Source organism: Protopterus annectens, chromosome 10.part0 (genome assembly GCF_019279795.1).
Source record: "Protopterus annectens isolate FY-2018-M chromosome 10.part0, PAN1.0, whole genome shotgun sequence".
Lineage (NCBI taxonomy): Eukaryota > Metazoa > Chordata > Ceratodontiformes > Protopteridae > Protopterus > Protopterus annectens.
The window spans coordinates 1,527,664,016-1,527,691,450 of NC_056744.1; the positions used below are offsets into that span (position 1 = coordinate 1,527,664,016).

The 27,435-nt window shown below is 37.7% G+C and overlaps 1 protein-coding gene across 2 annotated transcripts in view; it reads right to left on the reverse strand.

Moving 5' to 3' along the window:
* Positions 1-24,932: 24,932 nt before the first annotated feature.
* Positions 24,933-27,435, reverse strand: part of LOC122813710 (tripartite motif-containing protein 72-like) — a 218,826-nt gene continuing 216,323 nt past the window's right edge. For both annotated transcript variants that reach the window (XM_044086174.1, XM_044086173.1), the window contains exon 5: positions 24,933-27,141. In XM_044086174.1, the coding sequence (XP_043942109.1) occupies positions 26,579-27,141 (563 nt within the window). In that variant the 3' untranslated portion in view covers positions 24,933-26,578. The remainder of the gene's footprint in view (positions 27,142-27,435) is intronic.

A 27,435-nucleotide genomic window follows, 5' to 3' on the forward strand; every position in this document is an offset into this window, starting at 1 on the left:
TTTCAGATACAACTATACATTTCTTTCTTGATCTGTATCCATATTCATTTTTTCTTCATCTTGTATGCTTAAAAGATATTGCAATTGCTGCAACTCCTTTGTCATTTCCTGTATTCTTGGCATAGAAAAACTGGAAAAAAAGCACTGTTGATGAAGGATAGAACTCTTACATCAACTTGGGCAACCAGAGTTTGATCAGCAGTTCAGGTGTTTTATGGCATAGGCAAAAGAGAATGGGTGCACCCATCCTGGGGGGTAAGGTGGGATAGGAAAGGATGCATACCTTCCCAACTGTAATCTTGGAGGAGGGGTGAAGCAGACAATGCATTCTGGGGCAGGCTTTCAGCTCATCATGTTACCATATGGTGGCAGCCCAGACTGCATTCATACGAGGAAAGCATTGTGGGTTCCCAACATGATTCAGGCAGCTCACCCTCTATCTGCAGTGGTAGAGTTAGACAAAAAAGGCTCTCATTGCTTGGAGGAGGGTAACAGCACAGAAACCTTGATATCTTCCAGGATGACAGCTATGCTGAGCAACTACTGGCCTAGAAGCATGGCTGAAGATGAAAGTGGTACTGGAGAACAGCTGAGGAATATCCCTGGAGCCCTGGCCAAATTAGCCTAAATCAGTATGAAAAAAAATCTTGGGTCTCACATGAAAACAGTTCATGCCTAGTATGACCACCTTGGTTAACAAACAAGATTTTTTATACATCCTGTCAGTAATTTACAATATAATTTTCTCCCTTCAGCTAACTGTAATTCCAAGCATGTAGCCTATTTAGCAACCTGCTGTGCATGCCCTGCGTTTTACGTGGGCAAAACTGATAGACGCTTGAGAGATAGAGTGAGGGAGCATATATATAACATAAGAATAAAATCTATTAAGAATGCATTGTCAAAACATATAATAGAAACTTCTACAGATCATTATTTTAAATTTATGGTGATTCAAAAGTTTTTGCCTTCTATTAGAAGGGGTGATGTATGGAATAGAACGGAACAAAATGAAACAAAATGGATAATTAGGTTAAGAGCAGATGCCCCACCAGGTTTGAGTGATAGGATCCCTATTAAACCTATTTTAAAAGGTAAAAAGCTTAGGAAATAATTGAGTGTTTATTTTTATGTGATGTTCAAAATCCAGTTTATATATTGAATATGTAATTTTAATTGTAATTAATATTGTGTGTTTTTTATGTTAATAATTATTTTTATAACAATAATTATCTAATGAATTTTGTATTAATTAAGGAAGTGATGTCATGACTTTTTTATATAAATGCAACCTTCTTTTATCTAATGTTAATGGCCTGAGGAAGCCTTCTATGGTGAAAGCGCTTGCCTGTACTCATTAAAGGGAATTAAATACTTTGTTGGTGTTTAAAAAGCTGTGATTTACATCGTTGCTGGATTTTCTGACTGTGACTGATTTTGCTTTAAGTTGTCAACTGAGTTGGCCTCCCTTTTTTTTTCTCTATTAATTTTGCTTATATTTGCTATTTGTGGTTCCAGTACAAATCTCAGCTATAACTACTTTATGTTATCACAAAATCCTTAAAATGTTATAGTCCAAGCTAATATATGACAAGATACATTAAGTTTAGATAACACTGGAATGTAGAATTTCAGCATAAATCACAATATTTCTAGACTATAGGAGCCTAATAATTTTGTATAGCTAGGAGTAATGTTTCATTATTTCTGCAGGATTACACATGTCAAAGGGTTTTCCTAACTGAAAAATACAAATAATTTCTTGTACATTTAAACTATTATAAGAAAAAGCTTTACTGGAGCCCAGTCACCAGTCAGACTTGCATCCCACTTTTCTCATTAACAGAAGAAAAACATGTTCATTAAAGTACGCAGTAAAAATAACTGCTTGAACAGGCAGTAAGGTAAAAGGCTTACAGTATCCTGTTGGAGTTCAGTTTCTGTTACATAACGTTGGGTATATGTTGTCTAACAGTATAAATAAACAGTTAAGAGGAATGAATTTGAGTTATGTCTTTTTAATGCTATTTAATGTTAAGTTATTATCAGTTCTATCAGGGTTGAGCCACTTAGTTTGCCAGGGGTAGACAGCCAGCGGTGTGAACCTTGGCTGTAGATGATTGTCACTGCTGAAGTGACACCACAATCCCATGTGCAAATATGGGAAAATGAGGTTGCGGAAGGATGAATGGATGGATATGATCGCACCACTATGTGAAGAAAAGTACAGTTGTGTACACTTACCATAAATGTAGATGTCTGAGTGCATTCACTGTTGCAGTCATTACATTTGGGTAATCCTGCTGGTGGGTTGCCCTCAGTCGGCGTGAATTCCAAAGTCCTGGGTCCTGCGTCGGCTGCTGTCACCCCTTCCCTGACGTCAGGTCGTCAGGGGTATAAAAGAAGCAGCTGATGCCATTTTCTTTAGTTTTCCTTGCCCCAAATGTCAGGTGCCCCCTAAAAGGGTAGCCAAAATTTATATATATATATATATATATATATATATATATATATATATATATATATATATAAAATTACATGCACCAATATAAACTTTACCTTCATCTACAAGCAAATACACCACATAGGTTGTATAAATCAGAGAAGGACAGATAGGTTCCATCAGAAGAAAAGGGGGATGGTGGGTGGGTAACCTGGACTGCAACAGTGAATACACTCGAATATTTACATTTATGGTAAGTGTACACAACTGTACTATGTTCTTCGTGTTTCACTGTTGCAGTCATTACATTTGGGTACAGTCCCAAAGCTATGGTTGGGAGGCTGGAGCTAAACAGCATTAAGAGCAGTTATGAGGCCCTGCAGAACTGCAGTGGCAAAGCCTGCCATGGATTTAGAGAAGAGTGGCAGATCTTCGTGCTTTGTAAAGGTGTGCACTGAACTCCAAGTAGCAGCCTCTAAAATGTCCTTGGTAAGGTACTCCCCTGAGAAAGGCTGCTGAAGTGGCTGCAGCTCTGGTTGAATGTGGTCTAATGCCCTTAGGCACTGGCTTGCCATGGTGTACATAGCAGAAACGAATGCAGTGGGCTATCCACTTTGAAATAGTCTGCTTTGAGATAGCCTTTCCTTGTGATCCTGCAGCATATGTCACTAGTAATTGCTCTGTCTTTCTGAAAACTGGTTCTGTCCAAGTAGAATCTAAGCTGTCTGTGTACGTCCAAAGAATGCAGAATTCTCTCCACCTTGTTCTGTGGATTTGGATAAAAAGTTGGCAGGTGAATAGTTTGGTTAATAGCCACACTGGACACTACCTTAGGCATAAATGTTGGGTTTGTCCTCAGAGAGACCCTGTCTGGATAAAAAATGATAAAAGGTTCCACACCAGTGCCTGTCACTTGAAACTCACTCTTCTTGAGAAGTTTTTGCTAGGCACAGCTGTTTTTTCAAACAAAAAACTTTATATCAGCAGTAGCAGCTGACTCAAAAGGAGGCAGGGTGAGTTTTTCAAATACATAGTTGAGGTCCCATGCAGGCATTGGTGATCTCCTTGGAGGCCTTAAATTTTTGGCTCCTCTGAGGTACTGCTTTAACAAGGGATGAGAAAAGATTGGTGGCTCTGTATTGTAATGAGCCAAAATGGCAGATGCATGAATTTTAATAGATGAAAAAGATAGGTCTTTGTCCAGCATCTCAGTTAAGTATTGTAAAATCTGAGGAATATTTGGCACAGCTGTATCAGTTTCTTGTGCCTGATTCCAAGCACAGAATCTCTTCCATTTTCCAGCATAAGAATTTCTAGTACTAGGCCTTCTGGCTTCCAAAATGACATCCATCACAACTTTATTGAGAGGTGTGTTTTGTATGACTACATTATCCACCATCTTGCCAGGTTTAAAGTCCTGAGTTGGCTGTGCAGGATCTGATTGTTTTGCTGGGAAAGAAGATGAGGTATTTGAGGTAAGGTCCAAGCTGGGCATTGAGACAAGTTCCTTAGTATTGGATACCAGTACTGGTGGGGCCAGTCTGGGGCAATCAGTATCATCTTTGGCTTCTCCTGTCTGACCTTTAGGAGTACCTTGGGGAGGAGAGGCAGTGGGGGAAAGGCATATACTGATAGGGCGTCCACTTTCCATGCTTGTCTGTGATAAATCCTTGTGCAGAATCTTTTTAGTTGGTAGTTGTGAGGGGAGGCAAATAGATCTATGTCCGGGCATCCCCATTTCCTTGTTATCATGCTGAAGACTTGTGGATCCAGCTGCCACTTGTGGGGATCCATGAGGTTTCTGCTTAGTTCATCTGCCAGACCATTTTTCCTTCCTGGCAGGAATTGTGCCTGCAGATGTACTTTGTAAGTCAATGCTGTGTCCCACAAAGTCATGGCTAGTCTGCAAAGGGGGTAAGAATGTGTACCCCCCCTGCTTGTTTATATACCACATGACCATGGTGTTGTCTGTCTTTATCAGTAGTTGTCCTGGATGAAGTAGGTCCTTGAAGGCTGTCAGGGCATTTTGAACAGCTAGCATCTCTTTTTGATTGATATGTAGATGCATTTGGTTTGGTCCATGTGCCCTGAATGCATCTTCCTGCCATGTGGGCCCCCCAGGTGTAATCTGATGCATCCGTTGTTAGTGTATGCCTGGCTGGGGGTAATGTGAATGGCTGTCCCTTGTTTTGGTGACAAGCCTTTGCCTACCATCAAAACTCCTGTTGCAGGCAGGGAATGAGAGTAATCAGTTTCCAGGCTGTGGCAATGTTGACTCCAAACACTTTTTAGGTACCATTGAAGTTTCCTCATATGCAGTCTTGCATATAGAATTAGTACGATACAGGATGCCATGAAGCCCAAAGCCTGCAGAATGTTTCTTGCAGATAACTGGGTCTATGTTGCCAACATTTTGAAATAGGTAGTCAGCTGCCTTTGTTTGTCTGGCGTGAGATAAGCCATCTGGGCAATTGTATTTCAGCTTGCACCCAGGAATATTATCTCGAGAGGGTATTAGTTTTGATTTATTTTCGCTGACTGTGTACCCTAGACATGTTAGAAGTCTTTTCACAAACGCCAGATGCTGTAGAAGAATGTCCTTGTTCTCTGCTTGAATTAGACAGTTGTCCAAGTAAGGATATATTTGTATTCCTCTTTGTCTGCAGAATGCAATTACTGGTGCCAGGCACTTTGTAAAGACCCTGGGCAAAGACCCCGGGCGCAGTAGATAAGCCAAAGGGCAGTGCAGAGAATTGGTAATGCATTGAGCCAGCCTTGAATCTGAGGTATCTTCTGCATATATGTCTGATTGGGACATGCAGGTATGCCTCTTTTAGGTCTAAAGTCACAAGCCAAGCGTTCTTGCCCAGCATAGGCAGAAGCTGCTGCAAAGTCAACATCTTGAATTTTGGTATATCCAGGAATGTGTTCAGAATAGATAGGTCCAGTATTGGCCTCCAGGCCTTGTCCTTTCTGGGTACCAAGAACAGTCTTGAGTAAAATCCTTGTCCCTGCTCTTGCTCTGGTACTTGTTGAATGGCCCCCATGTCCATGAGGGATGAGACTTGTTTTGTGCCTCTGCCCATTGATTTTTTGGCAGATCTGGCCAGCCGTTTGCCTTTGGCAGGGTATGGAAATGGAACTTGTAGCCTTGTGACACGATATTTAGAACCCACTTGTCCTGGGTTATAATGTGCCAATTTTGAGAAAAAAAGTGCTAATTTTCCCCCTAAGGGTGCTGCCAGGAGATAAGTGCTTGGTACAGGCAGGGGGGAGTCATTGGGACTGTTTCCTGTATGGTTGTGATTTGTCTTCTCCAACTCTGGAGGTAGAAGCACCCCATTGCTTTGACCTGTATGAACCTTGCTGCTGGGATCTGCCTCTAGGGCATACGGATCTGCCCCTTTGAGGTCTGTCTGACACAGGAAAGGACCAATTCTTTGTTGGCCAGTGTCTACTAAACCTAGGTGGCTGTACTTGTAAAAAATCTTTGACAGTTTGCATAGATTTAGCTCTGTCCTCCATTTTCTTTAAAGCCTCTTCTGCCTTAACACCAAACAAAGTATCATGCTGTATAGGTGCATCTAATAATTTAACTTTGACATGATCAGGCAGATTTTGTCCCTTTAACCAAGCATGCCTCCTAATTACAGAACCAGTAATTGTGGCCCTGCAGGAGGCCTCCAAAGAATCAAAACCACATTGCAAAGTATGCTTTCCAACTTGTTCAGCTGCATGCAATAAATCCTGCGTTTCCTTGTTTTCTGTACATTCAGAGTTTAACAACATTTTCTGTTTAAGCAATGCCATGACATGTTGCTCATATTTGAGAATATGAAACAGTTTAATGCCCTTATAGCCAAGGTAGCAGATGCGTAAACCTTTTTTTCCCATCTATCCAGTGCCCTAGAATCTCTGTCAGAGGGGGTAGGGTTTTTTGCAGCAGAAGCCTTAACTCCTTTGGGACCATGTGAAATAGTTTCTGGGTCTGCAGCAGGGTTTTTAAAAAGGAATTCATGAGAGTCAGGAACCCTGTAATATCTGTCAGGCTTAACAGGAGCTGGAGGTAAGGAGTCAGGGGTAAGACTAGACTCCGAAAACACATCTACAATGTCTAACACAGGTGGAATGGCTAGTGGCCCATGTTGAGGTAGTAAAAGGAAATCCCTGAGCCTCTTTTTAGATTCTGAAAATGGCGTCCAAAATAGTTTAAAGCAAAATCATACCAACGCTTAATAGTGCGTTGGTTAAATCTAGCACAAAACTGACAACCAGAAACGTTGCGCTCAGGGCCTAGGCAAGGAATACAGTAAGAATGAAAATACTTATGAGCTATTTGCTTTCCACAGGAAATACAATTATTTACTTTTTCTGACATTGGTCTGGAGCAAGAAAGAAGTTTCCCTAATGGGGTACCTAGCTTTGTTGAAGACTTCGGATCTGAAACTCGAACACGAAAATCTCAGGAGTCAGCCGACCGGCACTTGCGAACTGCTTCTGCTTCGGGCACTGAGAGGCAAGAAAGAATGAAGAAAATGGCGTTGGCTGCTTCTTTTATACCCCTGACGACCTGACATCAGGGAAGGGGTGACAGCAGCCGATGCAGGACCCAGGACTTTGGAATTCAGGCCAACTGAGGGCAATTACCCAAATGTAATGACTGCAACAGTGAAACACGAAGAACATCTGACTGTTCTAGTTATGGACAGGCCAGAAAAATCTCAGCACTGAGTACACTGATAAAAAAATCCTTCAACAAAGCAATTCTCCAGCATCAAAAGTTGTGAGTGGAAGAGACAGACGCATACAGGCAGCTATCCTTTGATTCTTCTGTAATCATGAAATTCCAGAATGGATTTTTTAACAAATCAAGCCACTAAGTGTAGTCTTTAGATCTGTCTATACAGTTATGATCTAAAAATGCATTTAACAAATTTATAGACTCACTAGAGGAAAGTTTTAAGCAATGTGATAAATCTGTCTTTTCTAAGCAAAATGTGTAAACAGCTATTGTTTGTAAAGGTATGTTAGGATGTTTCCATTACATGCTGCATCAACCTGCAGCTCTACTGTCACCCATAGCAGTAGTCCCGGAATATGTCATCCCACAGAAGGCTAAACAATATGTTCATACATAACTCTAGTCAGACAGTTTGATATTCCAGATTTCCTGGTTAGTTTGATGTTTTCTCAAAAGTTTTAAATCCTAATAAAGATAATGCCAATAAAAGAAAAGAGACAATACAACTATGTACGGGCTTTAAATCATGTACAAGATTTAATGCAGGGATTTAAAGATAAAATAATAAATGTTTTACGGAGTTTGAAGGTAAAAGCAGAAAGTCAGAAGAAAGAGAAAAATCTTTCCCATCTTCAACCCCTGCACGTAGCAGAAGACCTTCATTAGGATGAGGTAACACCAGTTCACGGTGTCATTTTTTTTCCAATGACAGCACCTTCCTCAGTAAAAAGAGTTACATCAGAGATCAAAACTCTTACAAATCATGCCTACATGGGATGATAAAAAAAGGCACATCTCAAGAGAACTGAAGTAATGATTTACAAGAATGTTTTAAAGCTTTTGTCCCCAAACACTTGAGAGAATGCACAGAACAGCATAAGTCAGAGCTTCAGAGCTCTATGGAATAGTTATAGTCTACATTGCAGGCATTCACCCAAACTACACAGTTTGATCCATGGCTGCTTGATCACTTTAAAATCACTAAATATGATAATTTGTTAGAAAATGCTAGATTATTCAAAAAGGCATTTTAAGTTGTCCATGGATATTCTAACAAAAAGTGAGGGGGGACCAGCTGTAGTATCAGACTTGTCAGAGACCTTTCTGCAGGATATATGGACAATTCCATCAAGCTAAATACTACAAGTAAGGCAAACGCTACACAAAAAGCTGTACAAATGATTATTAAGCAAAATCAGCTACTGAATACAGGTGAAAATGTGAGTAAGAATTTTGCAATTGAACCGGTAGACAATTCACAAGTAGCAGTAGTCAGAAAGAATCCAAACCCAGGGAGACCAGCTAGTTACTTGTTTTTGTCATCATCATCTTCTTTTGGCTGTTCCCATTAGGGGTCGCCACAGCGGATCATCTATTTCCATTTCTTCCTGTCCTCTACATCATGCTCTTTCACACCAACTGGCTGCATGTACTCTCTCACCACATCCATAAACCTTATCTTAGGCCTTCCTCTTTTCCTCTTACCTGGCAGCTCCATCCTTAGCATCCTTTTCCCAATATACCCCGCATCCCTCCTCAGCACATGTCCAAACCAACGCAATCTCGCCTATCTTGCTTTGTCTCCAAACTGTCCAACCTGAGCTGACCCTCTAATATACTGATTCCTAATCCTTTCCATCCTAGTCACACCCAGTGCAAATCTTAACATCTTTAACTCTGCCACATCCAGCTCTGACTCCTGCCTTTTCATCAATGACACCGTCTCCAACCCATATAACATAGCTGGTCTCGCTACCGTCTTGTAGGCCTTCCCTTTCACTCTTACTGGTACCAGTCTGTCACAAATCACTCCTGACACTCTTCTCCACCCATTCCACCCTGCCTGTAGTCTCTTCTTCACCTCTCTTCCACACTCACCATTACTCTGAACTGTTGATCCCAAGTACTTAAACTCATCCACCTTTACCAACTCTACTCCCTGCATCCTCACCATTCCTCTACCCTCCCTCTCATTTACACACATATATTCTGTTTTAGCCCTGCTGACCTTCATTCCTCTCCTCTCTAAAGCATATCTCCACCTCTCCAGGGTCTCCTCAACCTGGTCCCTACTCTCACTACATATCACAATGTCATCTGCAAACATCATGGTCCACGGGGCCTCCTGTCTAATCTCATCTGTCAACCTGTCCATCACCACTGCAAATAAGAAAGGGCTCAGAGCTGATCCTTGATGTAATCCCACCTCCACCTTAAGCGTATCTGTCACTCCCACCGCAGTCCTCACCAATGTCACACTACCCTTGTACATATCCTGTACCACTCTTACATACTTCTCTGCCACTCCCAACTTCCACATACAATACCACAACTCCTCTCTAGGCACCCTGTCATATGCTTTCTCTAAGTCCACAAAGACACAATGCAACTCCTTCTGACCTTCTCTGTATTTCTCCAACACTCTCAGAGCAAATATTGCATCTGTAGTGCTCTTTCCTGGCATGAAACCATAACTCTGATCACTAATCATCGCCTCCCTTCTTAACCTAGCTTCTACTACTCTTTCCCATAACTTCAAGTTGTGACTGATCAATTTTATCCCTCTGTAGTTACTGCAGCTCTGCACATCACCCTTATTCTTAAAGATAGGTACCAAAACACTTTTTCTCCACTCCTCAGGCATCCTCTGACTTTCCAAAATTTCATTAAACAATCTGGTTAATTCCACTGCCATTTCTCCTAAGCACCTCCATGCTTCCACTGGTATGTCATCTGGGCCAACAGCCTTTCCATTCTTCATCCTCTTCATAGCTGTCCTTACTTCCTCCTTGCTAATCTGCTTCACTTCCTGATTCACTATCCCCACATCATTCAACCTTCTCTCTCTCTCTCTCATTCTCTTCATTCATCAGCCCTTCAAAGTACTCTTTCCATCTACTCAACACACTCTCCTCACTTGTGAGTACGTTTCCCTTACTGTCCTTTATCACCCTTACCTGCTGCACATCTTTCCCAGCTCTGTCCCTCTGTCTAGCCAATCAGTACAGGTCGTTTTCTCCCACTTTAGTGTCCAATCTCTCATACAACTCTCCATATACCTTATCCTTAGCCTTCGCCACCTCTCTCTTTGCCATGCGCCTCATCTCCTTATACTCATGTCTACTTTCTTCATCTCTTTGACAATCCCACTTCTTTTCTCCAGCCTCTTCCTCTGTATACTCTCCTGTACTTCCTCATTCCACCACCATGACTCATTGTCCTCCTTCCTCTGTCCAGATGTCACAGCAAGCACCTTCCTAGCAGTCTCTCTTACTAGCTCTGCTGTAGTTACCCAGCTATTCGGTAACTCTTCATTGCCTCCTAGTGCCTGTCTTAACTCTTTGTTTTTGTATGACCTGTTATTTTTGTAAATACTTAAGACACAATGAGAAACAGCATTCAAAATATTTGGAATGAAAAAAATAAATAACTAAAGAAGGGAAGACATCCACCTCTTGCAGCCAAAGGTAACTACAGAAAGCCCACAGGGTGCAGTTACTGTAGTCAAATTACAGCCTGATCTGCAGCTTTTAATGTCAGAAATAAAGAATGTAAATCCACCTTTGTACAATACTTTGAGTGAACAGATGACTCCACAGGTTCTAATCCCTACAGCTCCCCCTGGACTTTCTGTTTTGACAGAAATTTCAGTACAAACAGTACAACAGGTACCAGATGCACAGGCAAAGGTTAGCTTTGCTACCTCTGAGCAGACATCTGAACAGCACTTGCAGAATATGCAGCTACACGGCTAAGGGTGTGACACCCCTGGCCAGCTCAGCTGCCTGACCTCTTTAACCTTAGGAACTGATGGTATTTATAGCACTGTGCAAAGGGGCGGAAATGGGACAAGGTTCTGATTGACACTGGAGCAGTTGATTTAGTTGCCAAAGTACTTGAAGAGACAAGACAAAACAGTTTTGTAGTATAATGCCTATAATTTGTCAGGATAAAAAACTCTTGGCATCAATGTTGCAGTTTCAGATTTACAAAATCTGTTTATACAGTAACCAGGTCTATAAGCACTATGGGAAACAGAATGTGGTTTGGTAAAGCAAAACAGAGTGCAAGTGATGGACTCACATGATAGAATGCTACCACATCAGAAAAGTACAGTTTTGTACCTACCATAAAGATGTGTGTTGCGTGTGCTAGCTGCAGTGCAGTAATCAGATGGGTTTTTTTCCGTCCAAGATGGTCCTCGGTCGGCCGAATTCCAAAGTCTTAGTGGTGCCCAAAAGGAAGGGGCAATATATAAGTAAAAAAAATATCCACATATATGCAATGCAATATGTAATGCAGTAGTAGTGTAAAGCAAAAAAAACAAAGCAGGATATAACAGAGTCAGGTGGTATGAAGGTGTTGTAGGCCCATGCCTTTACCCAAGAGGGAAGGAGGAACACATTTATTATGGTAGGTAAAAAACTGTACTATCATTTCATATACAGCTGCAGGTAAATCACAGATGGAGTCCCAAAGCTATGCAATATGGGTGGTAGGTACTATGAGGAACTGGGTTGAGCCAGAATGCCCTGCAAAACAGCAGTGGCAAAGCCTGCTCTTGTTCTGGAATATAAGGGCAGGTGGTAGTGTTTTGTGAAGGTATGTACAGAACTCCAAGTGGCTGCCCTGGTGGAGTGAGGAGATCTGATACCAGGTAGACAGATTTCATGATATAGTAACAAAAAAAATTATGCAGCAGCCAATCCACTTGGAAAAATGGTCCGTTTGGTAACTGGTTTCCCTTGGATGTCTAAAAGAGAAGCAGCCTTTCCCCTTTGTTTTGAGGGTTATGATAAAGTAGGGAAGGTGTGTGCTTGGTTTTTTTAAGGCCCCTGACCACTTTTTAGGCATAAAAGATGGGTGGGTGCTAAGGGAAACCCTTTTCCCATTCAAACAGCAAACCGCTTCCATTTTGCAGTTATCTCCGTAAACACACCTGGATGTAGCCCATCTTGTGGTGTGGATCTGTCATATTCCTGCTCAGAGTGTCTGCCAGTGTGTTTTTCCATCCTGGTAAGTACTGTTGCTGCTTGAATTTGTCTTTCCAAGAGCCAAGTTCAAAGAGTCATGGCTAGTCTGCACATGTGTTTACTTGACATGCTTGGGCCCACCATAGGAATTCCTTTAATAATTGCTTCAGCTGTGACTGTGTGTTGACCATAGATTTTTTTGGGTACCATTGAAGTTCCTCATATGCAGCTTTGCACGCACAGATTAGAAAGAATGCAAGATGCCATCCCCCAGCCTGCTGCATTTTTTTCTTGCAGTAAGCCTGGTACTTTGCTAGTATTTTGAAGTACTGAATCTGGGTGTTTGTCAAGCTGGCACCCAGGAAGGTTATTTTTTGAGAAGGTGTTAGCTTTTTGATTTCTCCTTGTTGATGGTGTATCCCAGAGAAAGCAGTAACCGTGTCACATATATGCCAGATGTAGTGGTATATGTTTTGCTGTGTCGCTGATCAGGCAGTCGTCAGATAAAGGGGCAAATTGTATCCCTTGAAGTCTGCAACGGTATGGTCCAATGTGTTACCAGCCAACCAAAACTCCTTGCCCAGCAGAAGTTGCTGTTGCTGTAATGGCATCTTTTTTTTTTGCAGCAGCAAATGTGTTTTAGGATGGATAAGTCCAGAATGGGTCTCAGTCGGGTTCCTTTTTCTGGTACCAGGAAAAGTCTTGAATAAAAACCTTGACCTTGTTGGTACCTTTATAGCTCTCATGTTTAGGAGCTTTGATATTTGCAGTTGTGCCTCTACCCTTTGATTTTGTGGTAGGTTTGGCATGCCTCTCATTTTGAAGTGTGAAATAATGTCAGTCTTGTTTGTTGTGTGTGACAAATTGCTGCTTGCATTGTGCCAATTGCATGCAAGTGGTGCTGCCAGCTGAGACCAGCTGAGACTTGCTTGGCATGGAGTCATTCATTGGGTTGGTTTGTATTTTTTGTGTGTACTGTCTTCACCACACCTCTTGGTGCTGCTGGCATTGTCTGTCTCTATATGATCCTTCCTGATTGCCTCCCTCTCTTGCTATGCGTCCTGTATCTGCCTCTTTTTGGCTTGTGTCAGTGGCTAGACCAGTTTTTTTTTGAAGGCCAATTCCTAAGTCGGTGGTGGTGGCGGACCTGTAAGAAAGCTTTGACAGTTTGCATAGATTTGGCTTTTCTTCCATTTTTAGTATATATATCCTCAGCATTAGTAAACCAAACATCCTTTTTGTAAATGTGCATCAAAGTTTAGCTTTTCACATGATCAGGCAGATTTTGTTCCCTACTTGTTCTGCACTATGCATCATATCCTGTAACTCTTTTAAATCTGGTTTGTTCAGGTTGAGACATCTTGTTTTAATTGTGATAACAGGAACTGTTGATATTTAATCTTATGCAGTTTAAAGGCTAGGGCCCTCAAGGCTTAGGGTGGCCGAGGTATATACCTTCACCTTTCTACTTCTAGAGATCTAGATTCCCTTTTCTTGGAAGTGGATTCTGGCAGTGGAGGCCTTTATGCCCTTAGGGGCTGAAATGGTTGGTTCAGGGGTCAGCATTATGGCCTTTGTAGAGAAATTGGTGAAGAGGAGGTCCTGTAATAAATATATCAGGCTTTACGGTGGTGCAGGAGGCAGTGAATCAGGATTAAAACAAGCCTCCGAATAGACATCATCCAGTATCTCCAAAACAGGGGGTATTTTTTAATTGTGATAACAGGAACTGTTGATATTTAATCATATGAAACTGGCAGTTTAAGGTGGCTGGCTAGGGTGGCTGAGGTGTATACCTTCTTACCCCACTTTAGATTCCCTCTAGAGATTCTGCAGATTCTTGATTCTTGGCAGTGGAGGCCCCTTAGGACCCTTGGGCCTTGTGGTGGTGAAATGGTCAGCATTAGCATTGTAGAGAATTGGTGAGAAAGAGAAGACTCTGTACATCTACATCATCAGGCTTTACTGGTGCAGGAGGAAGTGAATCAGAATTAAAACAAACCTCGAATAGACATCATCCAGTATCTCCAAACAGGGGGTATAGCCAGAGGGTCTGTGCTGGGTAACCAAAGAAATTCAGAAGAACTGTTCTGCATCGCAATCGAATCAAGAAAAGGAGAATATTCCTCTGCATCCTGCATGCTCTTGATAAAATGGATCCCTGATCAGAAGAGGGATTCTTCTCCACTCTGGGTAGCAGGCCTGGTGTGTGCCTGTGCTTTTTTTTTTTAGTAAAAAAGGCCTTAAAAAAAAAAGAAGATGAGCCTAAATACACCAAGGGTGGATGTAGATCATGAACATCAGTATGCAATTCAAAAGGAAGCAGAAGGTGACATCAGAAAATGTATTAAACAGTGGGAAGAAAAGGGCATAAGAATAAAGGGTGTCAGTCCATCTAATGCATTATTTGTTGCCAGTTAAAAACAAATGATAGAAGCTACTGTTTAGTCTTAGATTTAAGGTTAGTAAATAAATGCACCATATAGTACACAGTGCACTAGAAATGGGCACCTATACGGAGTTAAAAAAAGCAAGTATTTTTCAGTCATTGATTTGGCTATTGGAATTTTTGCAAATCGCATAACTAAAGAACCACAAAGTACCAAAAGTTCTGAAACAGCAACCAGAAAAGTTCACTACCCAGAATGCATAAACGGATTCCATCCTTCTTTAAAACTGCATTATAATAAGTCTCTCAGTTCAAGCATTCTCTGGTTTAAATCACATGCCCTTTGTTTTTCTTCCTACCAAAAATGCAGACTCTAATAAGTTTAACTATTTTTTTTAAGTATCTTAGAGTTTGTTTCTATACCTACAGGCTTCCATGAATTCCTAGGACAGTTAAGGAATACCTTAAAAGAAAAAGTCAGATTATTTGTATTGCTAACAGTAGTAATGGCTTGTAAATTATAAAGGCATTCAGTCTGCCTGCATATTGCCCATAAAAAAAAAAATCTACTGCCAATCATTAGCGGACCGGAGTTCCGCTGTGGCGACCCCTAACCGGGAAAAACTAAAAAGACAAACAATAATAATTTAAAGACTACATTTAGTGGCATAGCCAGTGACTAGCATGGACAATGACTAGCAAGGACAATGATGTTAGACAAACAGCCATTCAGAAACATCACACTAGTGATCACATATTCAGCTATAACTGCAGGATGACTTCAAAGCCTTTCACAACTTTAGCTTCTTATTAGCACTATTTGAGTAAGCCATTTAAGTAATATGCAGAGTTCAAAGCATTCTGTAATGCAAAGTTTTCCAGTTCGGACAGATAGAGATATTTATCTATCTATCATTTGTTTGCTTGCTTGTTAAACTGGTTAATGGGCTACTATAAGACCCTTTTCAGTCACTGCTGTGATCACATGGTAAATAGACAACAAATATACAAAGCATGACAGAACAGGCAACACAATAACAATGCTGCACAACAATACAAGAATGTTGCAAACAATAAAGAGTACCATTACATGACAGATTCTGGAATTAAAACTTACAGAATAGAAGTAGGAAATAGACATCTTGTTACCTACAGATAATATGATAATGGAAGAGAATAAACTGTGTTAGCAATAAAGTTAGGGTTAGCATAACTGGAGGAATTACTCTGTTATTGTTAGTGGTGAGGACGTGTAACAAGGAGGGTGAAAAGGGGTAGAAAATAAACAGTTTTGAAATAAACAAGATAAATATCTACAAAATGATAAGCTATATACAGGACAGAGAGGCTCATGGAAGATTTTTTGAGAGGTAAGTGGTAAAGGAGATTAACAGTAAACAGGGCTCAAGTAAAATACAAACTGTGATTCACTCCCAAGAAGCACATAAAATTAAGTTTTTAATTAATTGGTTTTATGATAATCCACATTTTTGTAATGCACCCCAGATGTACACTGCTTTAAAAAATCAGTTTAGTCAGTGTACATGAATAAGTCTTAAGTATTGCAAAAATTCCAAAGTTCTTAAATGTGTATAGCAGTAAAAAGAGATTAATGTTTTATATATTCAGAAGAGCAGTCAGGTAAAAAAAACCTCACGCTATATAAAAGAGGATATTGGTAAGTAATAAAGCCAATGAAATGCTTAATCAGTTTTTTTTTTAGAGGATGTCTCTTCTTTTAGAAATAAACAAAGAAAAAAAAGTGCAGCAGGATTCACAATTGTTTACTGAAATAATTTGATCATCACCAACAAATTTTAAGAGCTACTAAAGCCTTTCTACAATATTCCACTAGCACTTTCCCAAACAACAATGAAGGTAAAATACCTACAAGAATAAATCTATTTAGTATAACTAAGATAGTCTGGTTAATTCAAGTAAGATGTGCTGAAGCCAGAAAAAAGACAGTGTAGGTCAAACTTTGGTAACACCACAACAGTGTCAATATATGGAAAAAGCAAGTAGCAGGAATGGAAGTGCATTCAATTCAGTGGCAAAACACCTTGCAAACAGTTTTTCATGATTTAACATGAATGATGCTATGTGTGGTTTGTTAGAGTGTTACATAGCTAAATAAATGGTATGCTTTTTACTCAGTTCCATTTCCATGTATACTTTAAATGAAAAAGCAGTGATTAATTTTATAAAAACAAATATATGTATACCTATGTATCCATCTATTTATATATATATATATATATATATATATATATATATATCAAGTTATATAAATTGAGTAATATAAATAGAGTATAGTATTCATTGCTTCATGTTCACTTGTGTACTCTGTGTGCAGATGTTCTTACAAAATAATGGAATACAAAGCTTCAAACACTTATGTAAATACATTAGCAAAGTGTTCTGCATAATTAGAAACAATTATTTCTTTAGAAGTGCAGTCACTTGCACTGTTTTTTACTACAGTTCACATTTGTTAATCTGCACAGTAAAACATTCTGCCTGCAATATGCAGTTAAGAATGTGTTAGTCTAATGTGTAAAGCCTTCAGCTGTTACTGCTGTTAACAGTGAAACACAATAGACCAGTTACTAATTCAGGTCATGAGATATCATGGGTTTAGTCCATCATGATGTACAAAAAGTTTTATTAGGGATCATCATTGGTGATAAAATAAAACTATAATTAAGATATTTTATGCATCAAATATTGTACAGCTTAATGCTCACATATTAATGGTGTTATTCTCAACTCCATATAAGTAAGTCATCTTTTTTCTCAACTCCATATAAGTAATGCATCTTTGTAAAAAAGTCCCCATATGTTGCACAGCTTATAAACAAAGGGATTGTGTCTAGATCTAGGGATGTCATCGTCTCCCTTTACTAAGCCTTCATTAGACAAGTCATAATGTCCCCTTTAGCATGCATCTGTCCAGGAACATGCAACAACTGGAATGCCCATACAGCTACCTTACTAAAATGATACAAGGCCTAAACAAAAATGTCCTACATGGACTGACTCATATCCCTGTCACTATACAGTATCCTACAGACTGCTAAGAGGTGACCTGTGTCTGGCATACAAGGCATCCTCCAATCCAGTGATGATGGATTCACTGCATATCATCAAGTAAAATGACTTCAAATCCAGTGATGATGGATTCACTGCATATCATCAAGTAAAATGACTTCAGAAATACTCAATCTGGGGGGGGGGGGGTGCATGGTTAAGATGCCAAGGTGATAGCAGTACTTTTCTGATGCGCTGCCTATAAAGATTGTTTCTGACAGGATTTTTATATTTTAACTTAAAAAAACTTTGAAGAGTTTTCTCACAAGTTATATTTCTTGATATTATGGATTATCTACAAAGAAGAAGCTCAAGTTTTCAGAGACTTTTATCAAGAAATTTCCTGTCTGAAGTTCTACAGCCTAGTACAATTGGATATAGCCATGAGTTATACAAGAGCCTCTCCTCAGGACAGTTCCATGAAAAAAGAGCTTTACACAATAATTTCCAGTATACAGGACCTCTCTGTGAAAATGGATAACCTATAAAAAATTATGGAGAACATGAAAAAGGAAAGTAAAAAAACAAATAGAAGGCCTAAAGGAAATTATTACTAAACATTCTGATCAAATAGCAGCCATAGAAGAAACTGTAAATGACATTGATGGGAGACGGATGGACAATGATACTCAGATAGAATTCCTTTTAAAACAAAACAACCACCTATTAGAGAAAGTAGAAGACCTGGAGTCCAGATCAAGAAGGAAAAATATCAGAATATATGGAGTATCAGAAAAGATAGAAGGAAGTAATATGATCCTGTTTTTAAATGAATGGCTGCCTAAAATACTAACTACAGTGAGATTTATTATAGTTTTTATCAACACAGGAGAAAGACTTAGTAAAGAGAACAGCTTGGTCAGGAAATCCAATAAAAGTCAATGGAAAAAATACAAGGTTTGATAACGACTACACTTCTACTACAATAACAAAAAGAAAATAATGTGTTCCTCTTATATGATGTATTTAAAAAGGCTGATATAAAAGCTTAGATCTTGTTCCCTGCAAGAATCAAGATTACTCTCTTGGATCAGATGGTCAAAAAATATCTAACAACCTTGAAGAAGCAACAGACTTTGTCAAGAAAAGCAAACTGTTCGATAAAATGGAAGATGTGGACATTTCATTACCGAGTTTGAAAAGACAAGCTATTAATGGCAATGTATCGACAAACGACAAAACTAAAATGGAAATAAATCTAATAAGTTTCATCTGTAATATTATCCAACAGACAGAATCTATGTAAGTGTTAAAAAACAAATGAACAAACCTAAGGTAAATGTAAAAATCTTATTAAACATATATATTTTTTTATCTCACAGGCAATTATAAATTAGAAATGCATATGAACAGGCTGTTTTAAACTGCATCGAGTTTCTCATTACTTGGTTAGAAGCATATATAGTCACACAGGACTGAAGTAATGCTGACAGCTCTCCATATATATTCATTATGCCTTTACCAAGATTAAAACCTACGAATAAATAAGGTATATAATATTCTGGAGACACAATACCCTCATAGTAGAATTATTATTGAGAGGTGAAAGCAATAATTTATATTTCCTTAATCAATAGCTTTGTGCAGTTCTTAATAAGTAGACAGACCTGTTTTTATTTATATTGTAGTGAAATTGAGAGTAGAAATGTAAAGAATTTGACGTTTTATGCTTATAACTGATTTGACATGTTGAAAGAGCATAGTGTCTTTATAAATACATTGGGTGCTGTTAGCATGGGTATGGCAGGTGCCATTAACATAACAGTTTCCTTTTTACTATCAGCACAGTGGTTGTGTATGTTCAGTTCCTTTTTTTTTATCTAGATGTAAGAATTTTGCTAATGCCACCCTCAAGACACTTCTTACTGCTACAATGCTCAAAAGCTTCACTTTCTTGAAGTCTTGAGCGCATTACAGCTGTTTTTCACTTGTACACAGCAGCTTTCCTTTTAATCTACAGCGTGAAGGAAAGGACAGAATGAACTTTGAACTTTTTCATCACTCAGTGATGCTATGCGACAGAAAAGATGCCAGATTTCAGTAGCTGCGCCTCATAACAGACTGTACAAGTCTATTTAGGCTTCAGGAATGCAAACCCCTATGAAAATGAGCAGGAAAAGATACTGGATTATTATGAGTTTAATTAGTAATCTTTTAAAGATCATCCTGAATATGAAAATAACATGATAGATGTAGACAGCTGCTTATAAGCCTATAATGACTAAACTGCCATGGCAAACTAAAATTAGACTAATAGCAGTAAAAAGAAATATTGCTGTACACATGGTTTACAAGCTTATGCTACAATTTGTAAAAAAACATAAAATGGCACCCATATGTTTAGAAATGTATGTATGTGATGTTTTATTTAATTATTTGCTAACTCAATGGATATGTGATAATTTGCTAATTCAGATTACAGAAGTTGCACATATACAAGTTCTTGAAGACGTATGCACTAATATAGACAGACTAAAGTGTATATATGTTTTTTTCTTTCTCCTTGAGGGAGTGGAAGAATGGAAAGGAACATGAATCATCTAATAGCTTAACTCATACAAATAATACGTAATGTTAACTAAGCAAATGTTTTTATTTGTGATATACATAAAGTAAGGAGATATGATGGGGGAAATTTAGAATAAGCCTTACACACGTGAATGGTATGATATGAAAAGGTTCAGAGTTAATAGAGGTATTTCTTTCTTGAACCTCATAATTACTGTACGATGTTATAATATGCTTAAAAGTTGATATGAAAAGTTTTGGTAAACATATAACTCTCGCTGTATTCACTTGAAATGTGTGTTAAATGCTAGTTAGGTTAAAACTAGCAGGTTATTATCTTTAATAAACTCTATTGCAATAACATATTATCAATTACAATAACAGATATAGATGGTCTGATATAAATGTGCTATTGAGTCAGCTAGAATATTTAAATATAATAGAAGCACAAGTTTTTTTGTTCATTTCATTACAAAAATAAGTAACAAATCTATTCATAGTTGTCTATCTGAGATAATCTAATAATAATTTAATGATATTTTAAAATGTAGATTAGTTGTTCTATACATATTAAGAGAGATATTATATTTTGGTGTATATTGTACTATTGATTAAACCAAGGCAGAAAAATTAGACTGATAAAGGCCGATTGTAAGATGGAAGAAGGTGGTTTTAATGTCTTGCTCATTGAACCAGAAATATTATATTCTGCATTTGGAGCTGTATATCGTTTTGAATATATATTAGTTATGTTTAAAGTTAAATTTTTGTCCATAATAGAATTCATAACACAAAATTGTGTCTTTAAATATGTCTTCATATAAATGTGTTTCACTTAATGCCAATGGCCTTAATAATAATATAAAGAGAGGAAGCTTAAGTAAGTATTTAAAAATAAAGTGGACATTGCCTTTATACAAGAAACCCATTTAATAGAAAAGGATGTGAATAGAATGTTTTTTAATGGATACTCAATACTTGTTGAATCTCATTACCAGACCAAGAGAAGGGGCACTATGATCTTGTGGAAAAAATCTTTGCCTGTACCAAAAATTATTGATTCATATTCAGATAAAAATGATATGCTGAGTATGGTAACACTGGAGATAAATAGAAAATATATCACTTTAGTTAACATATATTGGATACCTGGTACCAGAGCAGAAACATCTAATAAATACTGAGAATGAATCTCAATTAAAGCTAAAGGAGACATAATATGTGCAGGAGACAATTGTATCCTTTCTAAGAATGACACCACTAAAAATGGCAATTTTAGATTGTTGGCCCCAGCCAAAAAGCTAAACAATTTTATTAGCATTTCAAATATGAGAGATATTTATGATATAAGAGAGTCAAAATCCCTTCAATATTCACATTATTCTTATAGGTTTCGTATACAATCAACTATTGATAAGATATTTGTTACCAATAATTTGTTGTTGTTGTGTCTTTCGGCTTTTCCCGGTTAGGGGTCGCCACAGTGGAACTCCGGTCCGCTAATAATTGGCAGTTGATTTTTACATGCCGAAATTTTCAAAATTCAAGAAGTTATAATTAGCTCATGTCCACTATCCAATCACAACGCTATTTTCTTTAAAGTGCACATAACACCAAGGGACCTGATTTTTTGGTGCTTACATCGCTAAGCTAAAGGATTTTAGAGAATGGCTGTTAAAAGAAATACAATCATTTCTTGATATCAATGATAACAATGAGACTTTTGGGATACATTAAGATCACACTTGTATGGTAAAACTAAAAGTTGGTATTTAAACAAAAGGAAGGAATGGGACAAGGAGTTAATAGAAATACAATCAAAGATTGACATATTAAAAAAGGACTTAGACACTAAAGATGTAACTAGAATTTCAGAAATAAAGCAACTGAATTTAACATACACAGAGATTTTGAATCACAAAGTAGCAATAAATCTACAGAGAATAAAGTTAAACTTATTCAACTAAGCCTCAAAACATGCACAGACTAGCCGTTAAATCTAAAAGCTTAACAAACACCAATCATATCAAAGAAATTATAGATAATTCCAAAAATAAACCTAAACATATAATGGATTTAAAAGAAATATTAGAGGCCTTTAGACACCATGAAACAGTGAATAGCACCAATCTAAACAATATTGATAATACCCTGAAGGACAAATTCTTGAAAGACAATAAAAATTAACAAAGGAAAAAAATACTAGATTGCTTAAACCAATATCATTAAAGGAACTCAAGGAAAGAATACAAAACATTAAAAACAATAAGGCTCTAGGTCCTGATGAACTAATAGGAGAAATATATAAGATACTTCCAGATGAAACTCTAATGATTTTAACTGAAGCTTTTGAAGAATTCAGAAAGAATGACACATTTTTTCCTTCATGGAAATATGCCATGTTATCACCTATCCTAAAGCATGACATGACAAAGACCCTAAACTAGTGACTTCTTATCACCCTATTTCTCTTTTGAATGTGGACTACAAGATTTTCACATCGATTTTAGCAAACAGATTAAACCATTTCATGCCAAAAATAATAGCAGATGATCAAACAGGGTTTACCTCACACAGAAAACTCCAAGATAATGTCATTAGGCTTCTAACCTTACTAGACTATGCAAATAAGAAAAAAAGGAATTATCAGTTATCAGCTTAGATTTGGATAAAGCTTTTGATTCTATAAATTGGTCATATTTAAAGTATTAGAAATGTATAATTTTTCCACTGATTTTATAAAGCTGTTAAATAAATTATATACCACTTCCATATCATATATCAAAACTGGAGCTTTTTATCAGGACCACTTAAAATATTGAAAGGCACCACGCAAGGTTGTCCTTTGTCACCTTTATAATTTGCCCCATCAGTGGAACCATTAGCTAAATATAAGAACTAATAACGAGATAAGTAGCTTTTCCATTAACTCAAATTATGGTTCCAAAATACAGCTTTCTTTTTGCAGACATCTTATTAACAATTGGAAATATAGATTTCTCAATAGAACACATTATAAAATCTTTGCATAATTTTGAAAAGATTTCAGGCTTGAATTTTTATCATAACAAAACTGAAACTATTTTGCTGAACGAAAAAATAAACTCCATCCTGGAAAAATATGAAAACTTTAACTGGGCAAATACCATGTTTTAGTATTTAGGGGTGTATATAAAAACAAATTGGAAGGATACTATAGAGATAAATTACACTAATAAATACTGTCAAGGATCACTTAAACAAATGGAATAAAAAGGTTAACCTTAGTTAAAATTATTATATTACCTAAAATTATGTACATTTTTCAAACTATAATAGCATTTCCTTCCAAAAAATGAATGAAACAGCTCAACTCCTTATTAGTCAAATTCCTATTGTTTCCACAAAAGCCAAGAATGAGTCACACATGGATTACAGAAATTGGGAAGAGAGTGGAATAGCTTTTCCACACTTAGAACTATATGCAGACTCAACCATTCTTAATATCATAAGTGAATGGCTAAATCATAAGTATACATCTAATTGGAAAAACTTGCATACAACAATTTTAGTACCTAATAGTGAACATAATAATGACATGTTTACTGAAGCAGAAAAAAATTATTAAAAACTTTTGCTATAATACAAATAAAAAATTAAATTTCTCTCCCTTTGTTAACTACATAGCAAAGAACTTTAAACAAATAATGAACAAAGATTACAAGATGAGAACTCTTTTATTTTTAATGTTTCCTATAGCATTTGCAAACAAATGTTTGGACTCTTACAACATAAAAAAAATAGACAAAATGAAAGGAAATGGGTTAGTATTTTGGCATCAATTCCTTGATTCCAATTATATATATGTAGAGTACAAGTGGAGTACCTCAGGGTTCAGTCCCGAGAACACTCTTGTTAGGCATCTACTTCTCTGACGTACAGGCCAACACTAAAGGACTCTGGCTAACAAAGTTCGCAGATGACTGCAAACTGGGAACCATTATTGAATCCCCAAATGATGTGGATATTCTACAAAAGGGCCTTAAAGAAACAGATGCCTGGTGCCAGAGCCATGGGCTCAAGCTTAATGCCAAGAAATGTATAGTTATCCCCTTTGGAAAAAAACATGCACCCATGAATTACCACATAGGTGGCAGTACACTAAACATCGAAAGTGTGATGAGAGACTTAGGGACACACAGATGGACAGTGATCTCACTTTAAATAACCACATCGCCACAAAAGTCAGGAAATCCTTCTATGTGGCACACCTCAGCACTAAGGGCTTTTCATCCAGAAAAAAGGAGGTCATTGTCCCACTGTACTCATCCCTCATTAGACCCATTATAGAGTATAATGCCCAGTTTGGTATGTACCTCGCAAGACATCTGCAACAGCTGGAAAGGCCACAGAAATACCTCACTAAAAAAATCACAGGCTTAAAGCAGATGCCATATGCTGACCATCTACAAAAACTTCCGCTATACTCTGTGGCATATCGTCTACTCAGAGGTGATCTCTGCTTAACATACAAGGCCATGTCAAACCCTGAGTTGTTGGACATGCTCCACTTAAAGAAATCCCAATCCCTCAGAGACACATGCTCCAGGGATCTAAACCTTGTCATCACAATGAACAAAACATGCTGGAGGGATAGGTTCCTGACCCAGAGACTCCCCATACTCTGGAACCTGCCCATAAATGTCAAGCAGAGCGCCTCATTGGCCTTCTTCAAAAGGAACCTTAATAATTAGATGGGAGACAGGAAATTCACCCCGGGGATCATGTCAGTCATCCTGATAGACAGGGGTCCAGAGAAGTAAATATTGTGGGAAGAAATATCCAGGGAATTGTTATGGCTAGGCTTGTATAGGCCCTAGGGCAGATAGCCTAGTACCAACCTATGAACCTATGAGGCCACTTCCCTCATAGCAAGATATAACATAAACCAAAACAATTGCTAAACATACAAACATTCAGAGAGTATGTAGTAAGTGAATTCAAAGTATGTCAAATAGTGAAATCCACACCTAGACCCAAAATTGTATCTCTTTTCTGCAAAATTAATACATTATGTAATAATGATGGGTTTTCATTGTCAAGAATATACAGGACACTACGAACTGACTTACATCCCCGACGAATCCCTATGGAATTATGCAGAAAATAAATTCAGATTTTCAGATAAAGAGAAAAGATTAATACTTAAGTCAGTTAGTAACACTGCATCATCTCCCTTTTGGAAAATCTACACATGGAAGTTCATTCACAGAAGCTTTTTTACTCCTCATAAAGTGGCATTGATATCAGGAAATGAAATATCTGAATGTTGGAAATGTGAAGAAGCAGTATGTGCAGATTGGGCACATATGTTTATAGAGTGTAAAACTGTAATTCCTTTCTGGTTGGAATTTAAATATTTTATAAAAGCACTGTTGTCATACAAATGTGAAGTGACTGACTCACTGTTATTATTTAATGCACCGATACCAGCGTATATTCCAGGAACACAAGTGCACCTTTTCTGGTCCCTCCTTGCAATAGCAAGAAAAATTATTACCTCAAATTGTTAAGGTAAAACAATTCTATAATTTGCGGAATTTATCTCATTGGCCAGAATTGCATGCAATCGAAAATTGTTGACTATAACCTCAAGAACCTCAAGAGTGACACATAAACAACTGGCTTGGTTAAAACTTCAAAAGCTGTTAGATAAAATGTGAATATATTAACAAAAGCATATTTGTTATGGACCCTGTATATAGTTAGATTTATTTTACATTGTTTAATAGTTTTTGCTATACTTAAATTTATAAAAATCAATAGAAATTATGTGAAAAAAAATAATCTAGGGATCTAAAACTTCTGCAACTTCACCATAATGGTTTGCAGGGACAGGCATATAACATAGAGGAAACCACTGCTCTAGAAGATACTCCTCATCCATATAAAAACCCATCCTTGTCCATATTCAAGCAAATCTTGGATCTATATATGGGAAACAGAAAATGTACTCAAAGACTGCCTGCTGTACTACTAATGGACAGAGGCAGCTCCTAAATGTTTTATCCCAATAAAAGGTCCCTTCAAATTAACTATGGTATATTCCTAGTTATTATCATTAGGGATAATATATAATTGTCGACCCTGGGAAGGATAAGGCCAATTTTCAACCAAATAGGATAGGTTAATTTTGAGTATAAAAGGAAAACTGCCTAGGCTTAAAATGTCCCACAAGGGCAGCTTAGCTATGAATCTGTGTGTTTACTGTGGCAAAAAAAAATGATAATGTAGCTTTAAAATCAAGCTGTAAAAAATGAACAAGCACAAAGCAGCTGTGAACACCTTGAATGCTTTCAATGATTAAATAAAAGGAACATAAAATGAAAGTCCCAGGAACAGTCTGAAAATACATTATCTTTGATGTTATGTTGAAACTGCAAAATGATTCATCCTCATCTGGAACAAATCTGAAGTGGATGAGTATTGGATCCCTTGTCATAGTAACATGGATCAAAGAAAGGCACAACAGGAGCAGAAACTCCTCGGAATGTATAAATTTTCTCTAAATCATTAGGGTCATCAGCATTGTAAAAGGACAGTTCTCCTGTGTCACAGTTTAAATACAGTCCAATTTTGTTGGGCTTTGAACGGACAGTAATCAACATTTTTGTATTTTCCCAAGCTTCATAAACAATGCGAGTTACAAACCACCCTTCAGTACGGCGCATGATAATCCAGTAACCATTTCGAGGAAATGCCTGTACAGCCCCATTCCTGTTGAGGCCATGCCTGGTAACTCCCAGTGTCCACCTTTTCTTGTCATCAACTATTACTTCCCAGTAGTACTCCCCATGATCTAGAACTTGCTCTGCTAACACAGCATTGATTGTATCAAACATCCTGTGACTTGGATGACAGGACCGCACTTCAGTGGAATAATATACAAGACTTTTATTGCTAGTGATCTTTAAATTTGGGTGGGCTGTCTCTTCATCCAGTGTTAAGGACACAAATTCTAAAAATGTAAGCAAAGAAAACACATTTTAGATTAACATTTTAATCAAAATCTGAATGCATCCATCTTTTTTAAAAAATGTAATAATTTGACCATAGTTCATTCCTTTGGATAGCGTTTGGAGTTTTGAAAGCCCATTCATTCAAATACAGCTGACTGGATAAACTTCCTAAACTATTGTCACCTGCAATCATCATGCAAGGATGAGCTCCTGTATCTCTCCTGTAATATAACAGAGCAACTTCCTTTCAGGCTTGGAGTTACATTTATTATCACTGGATTGTCTGTTCAGTG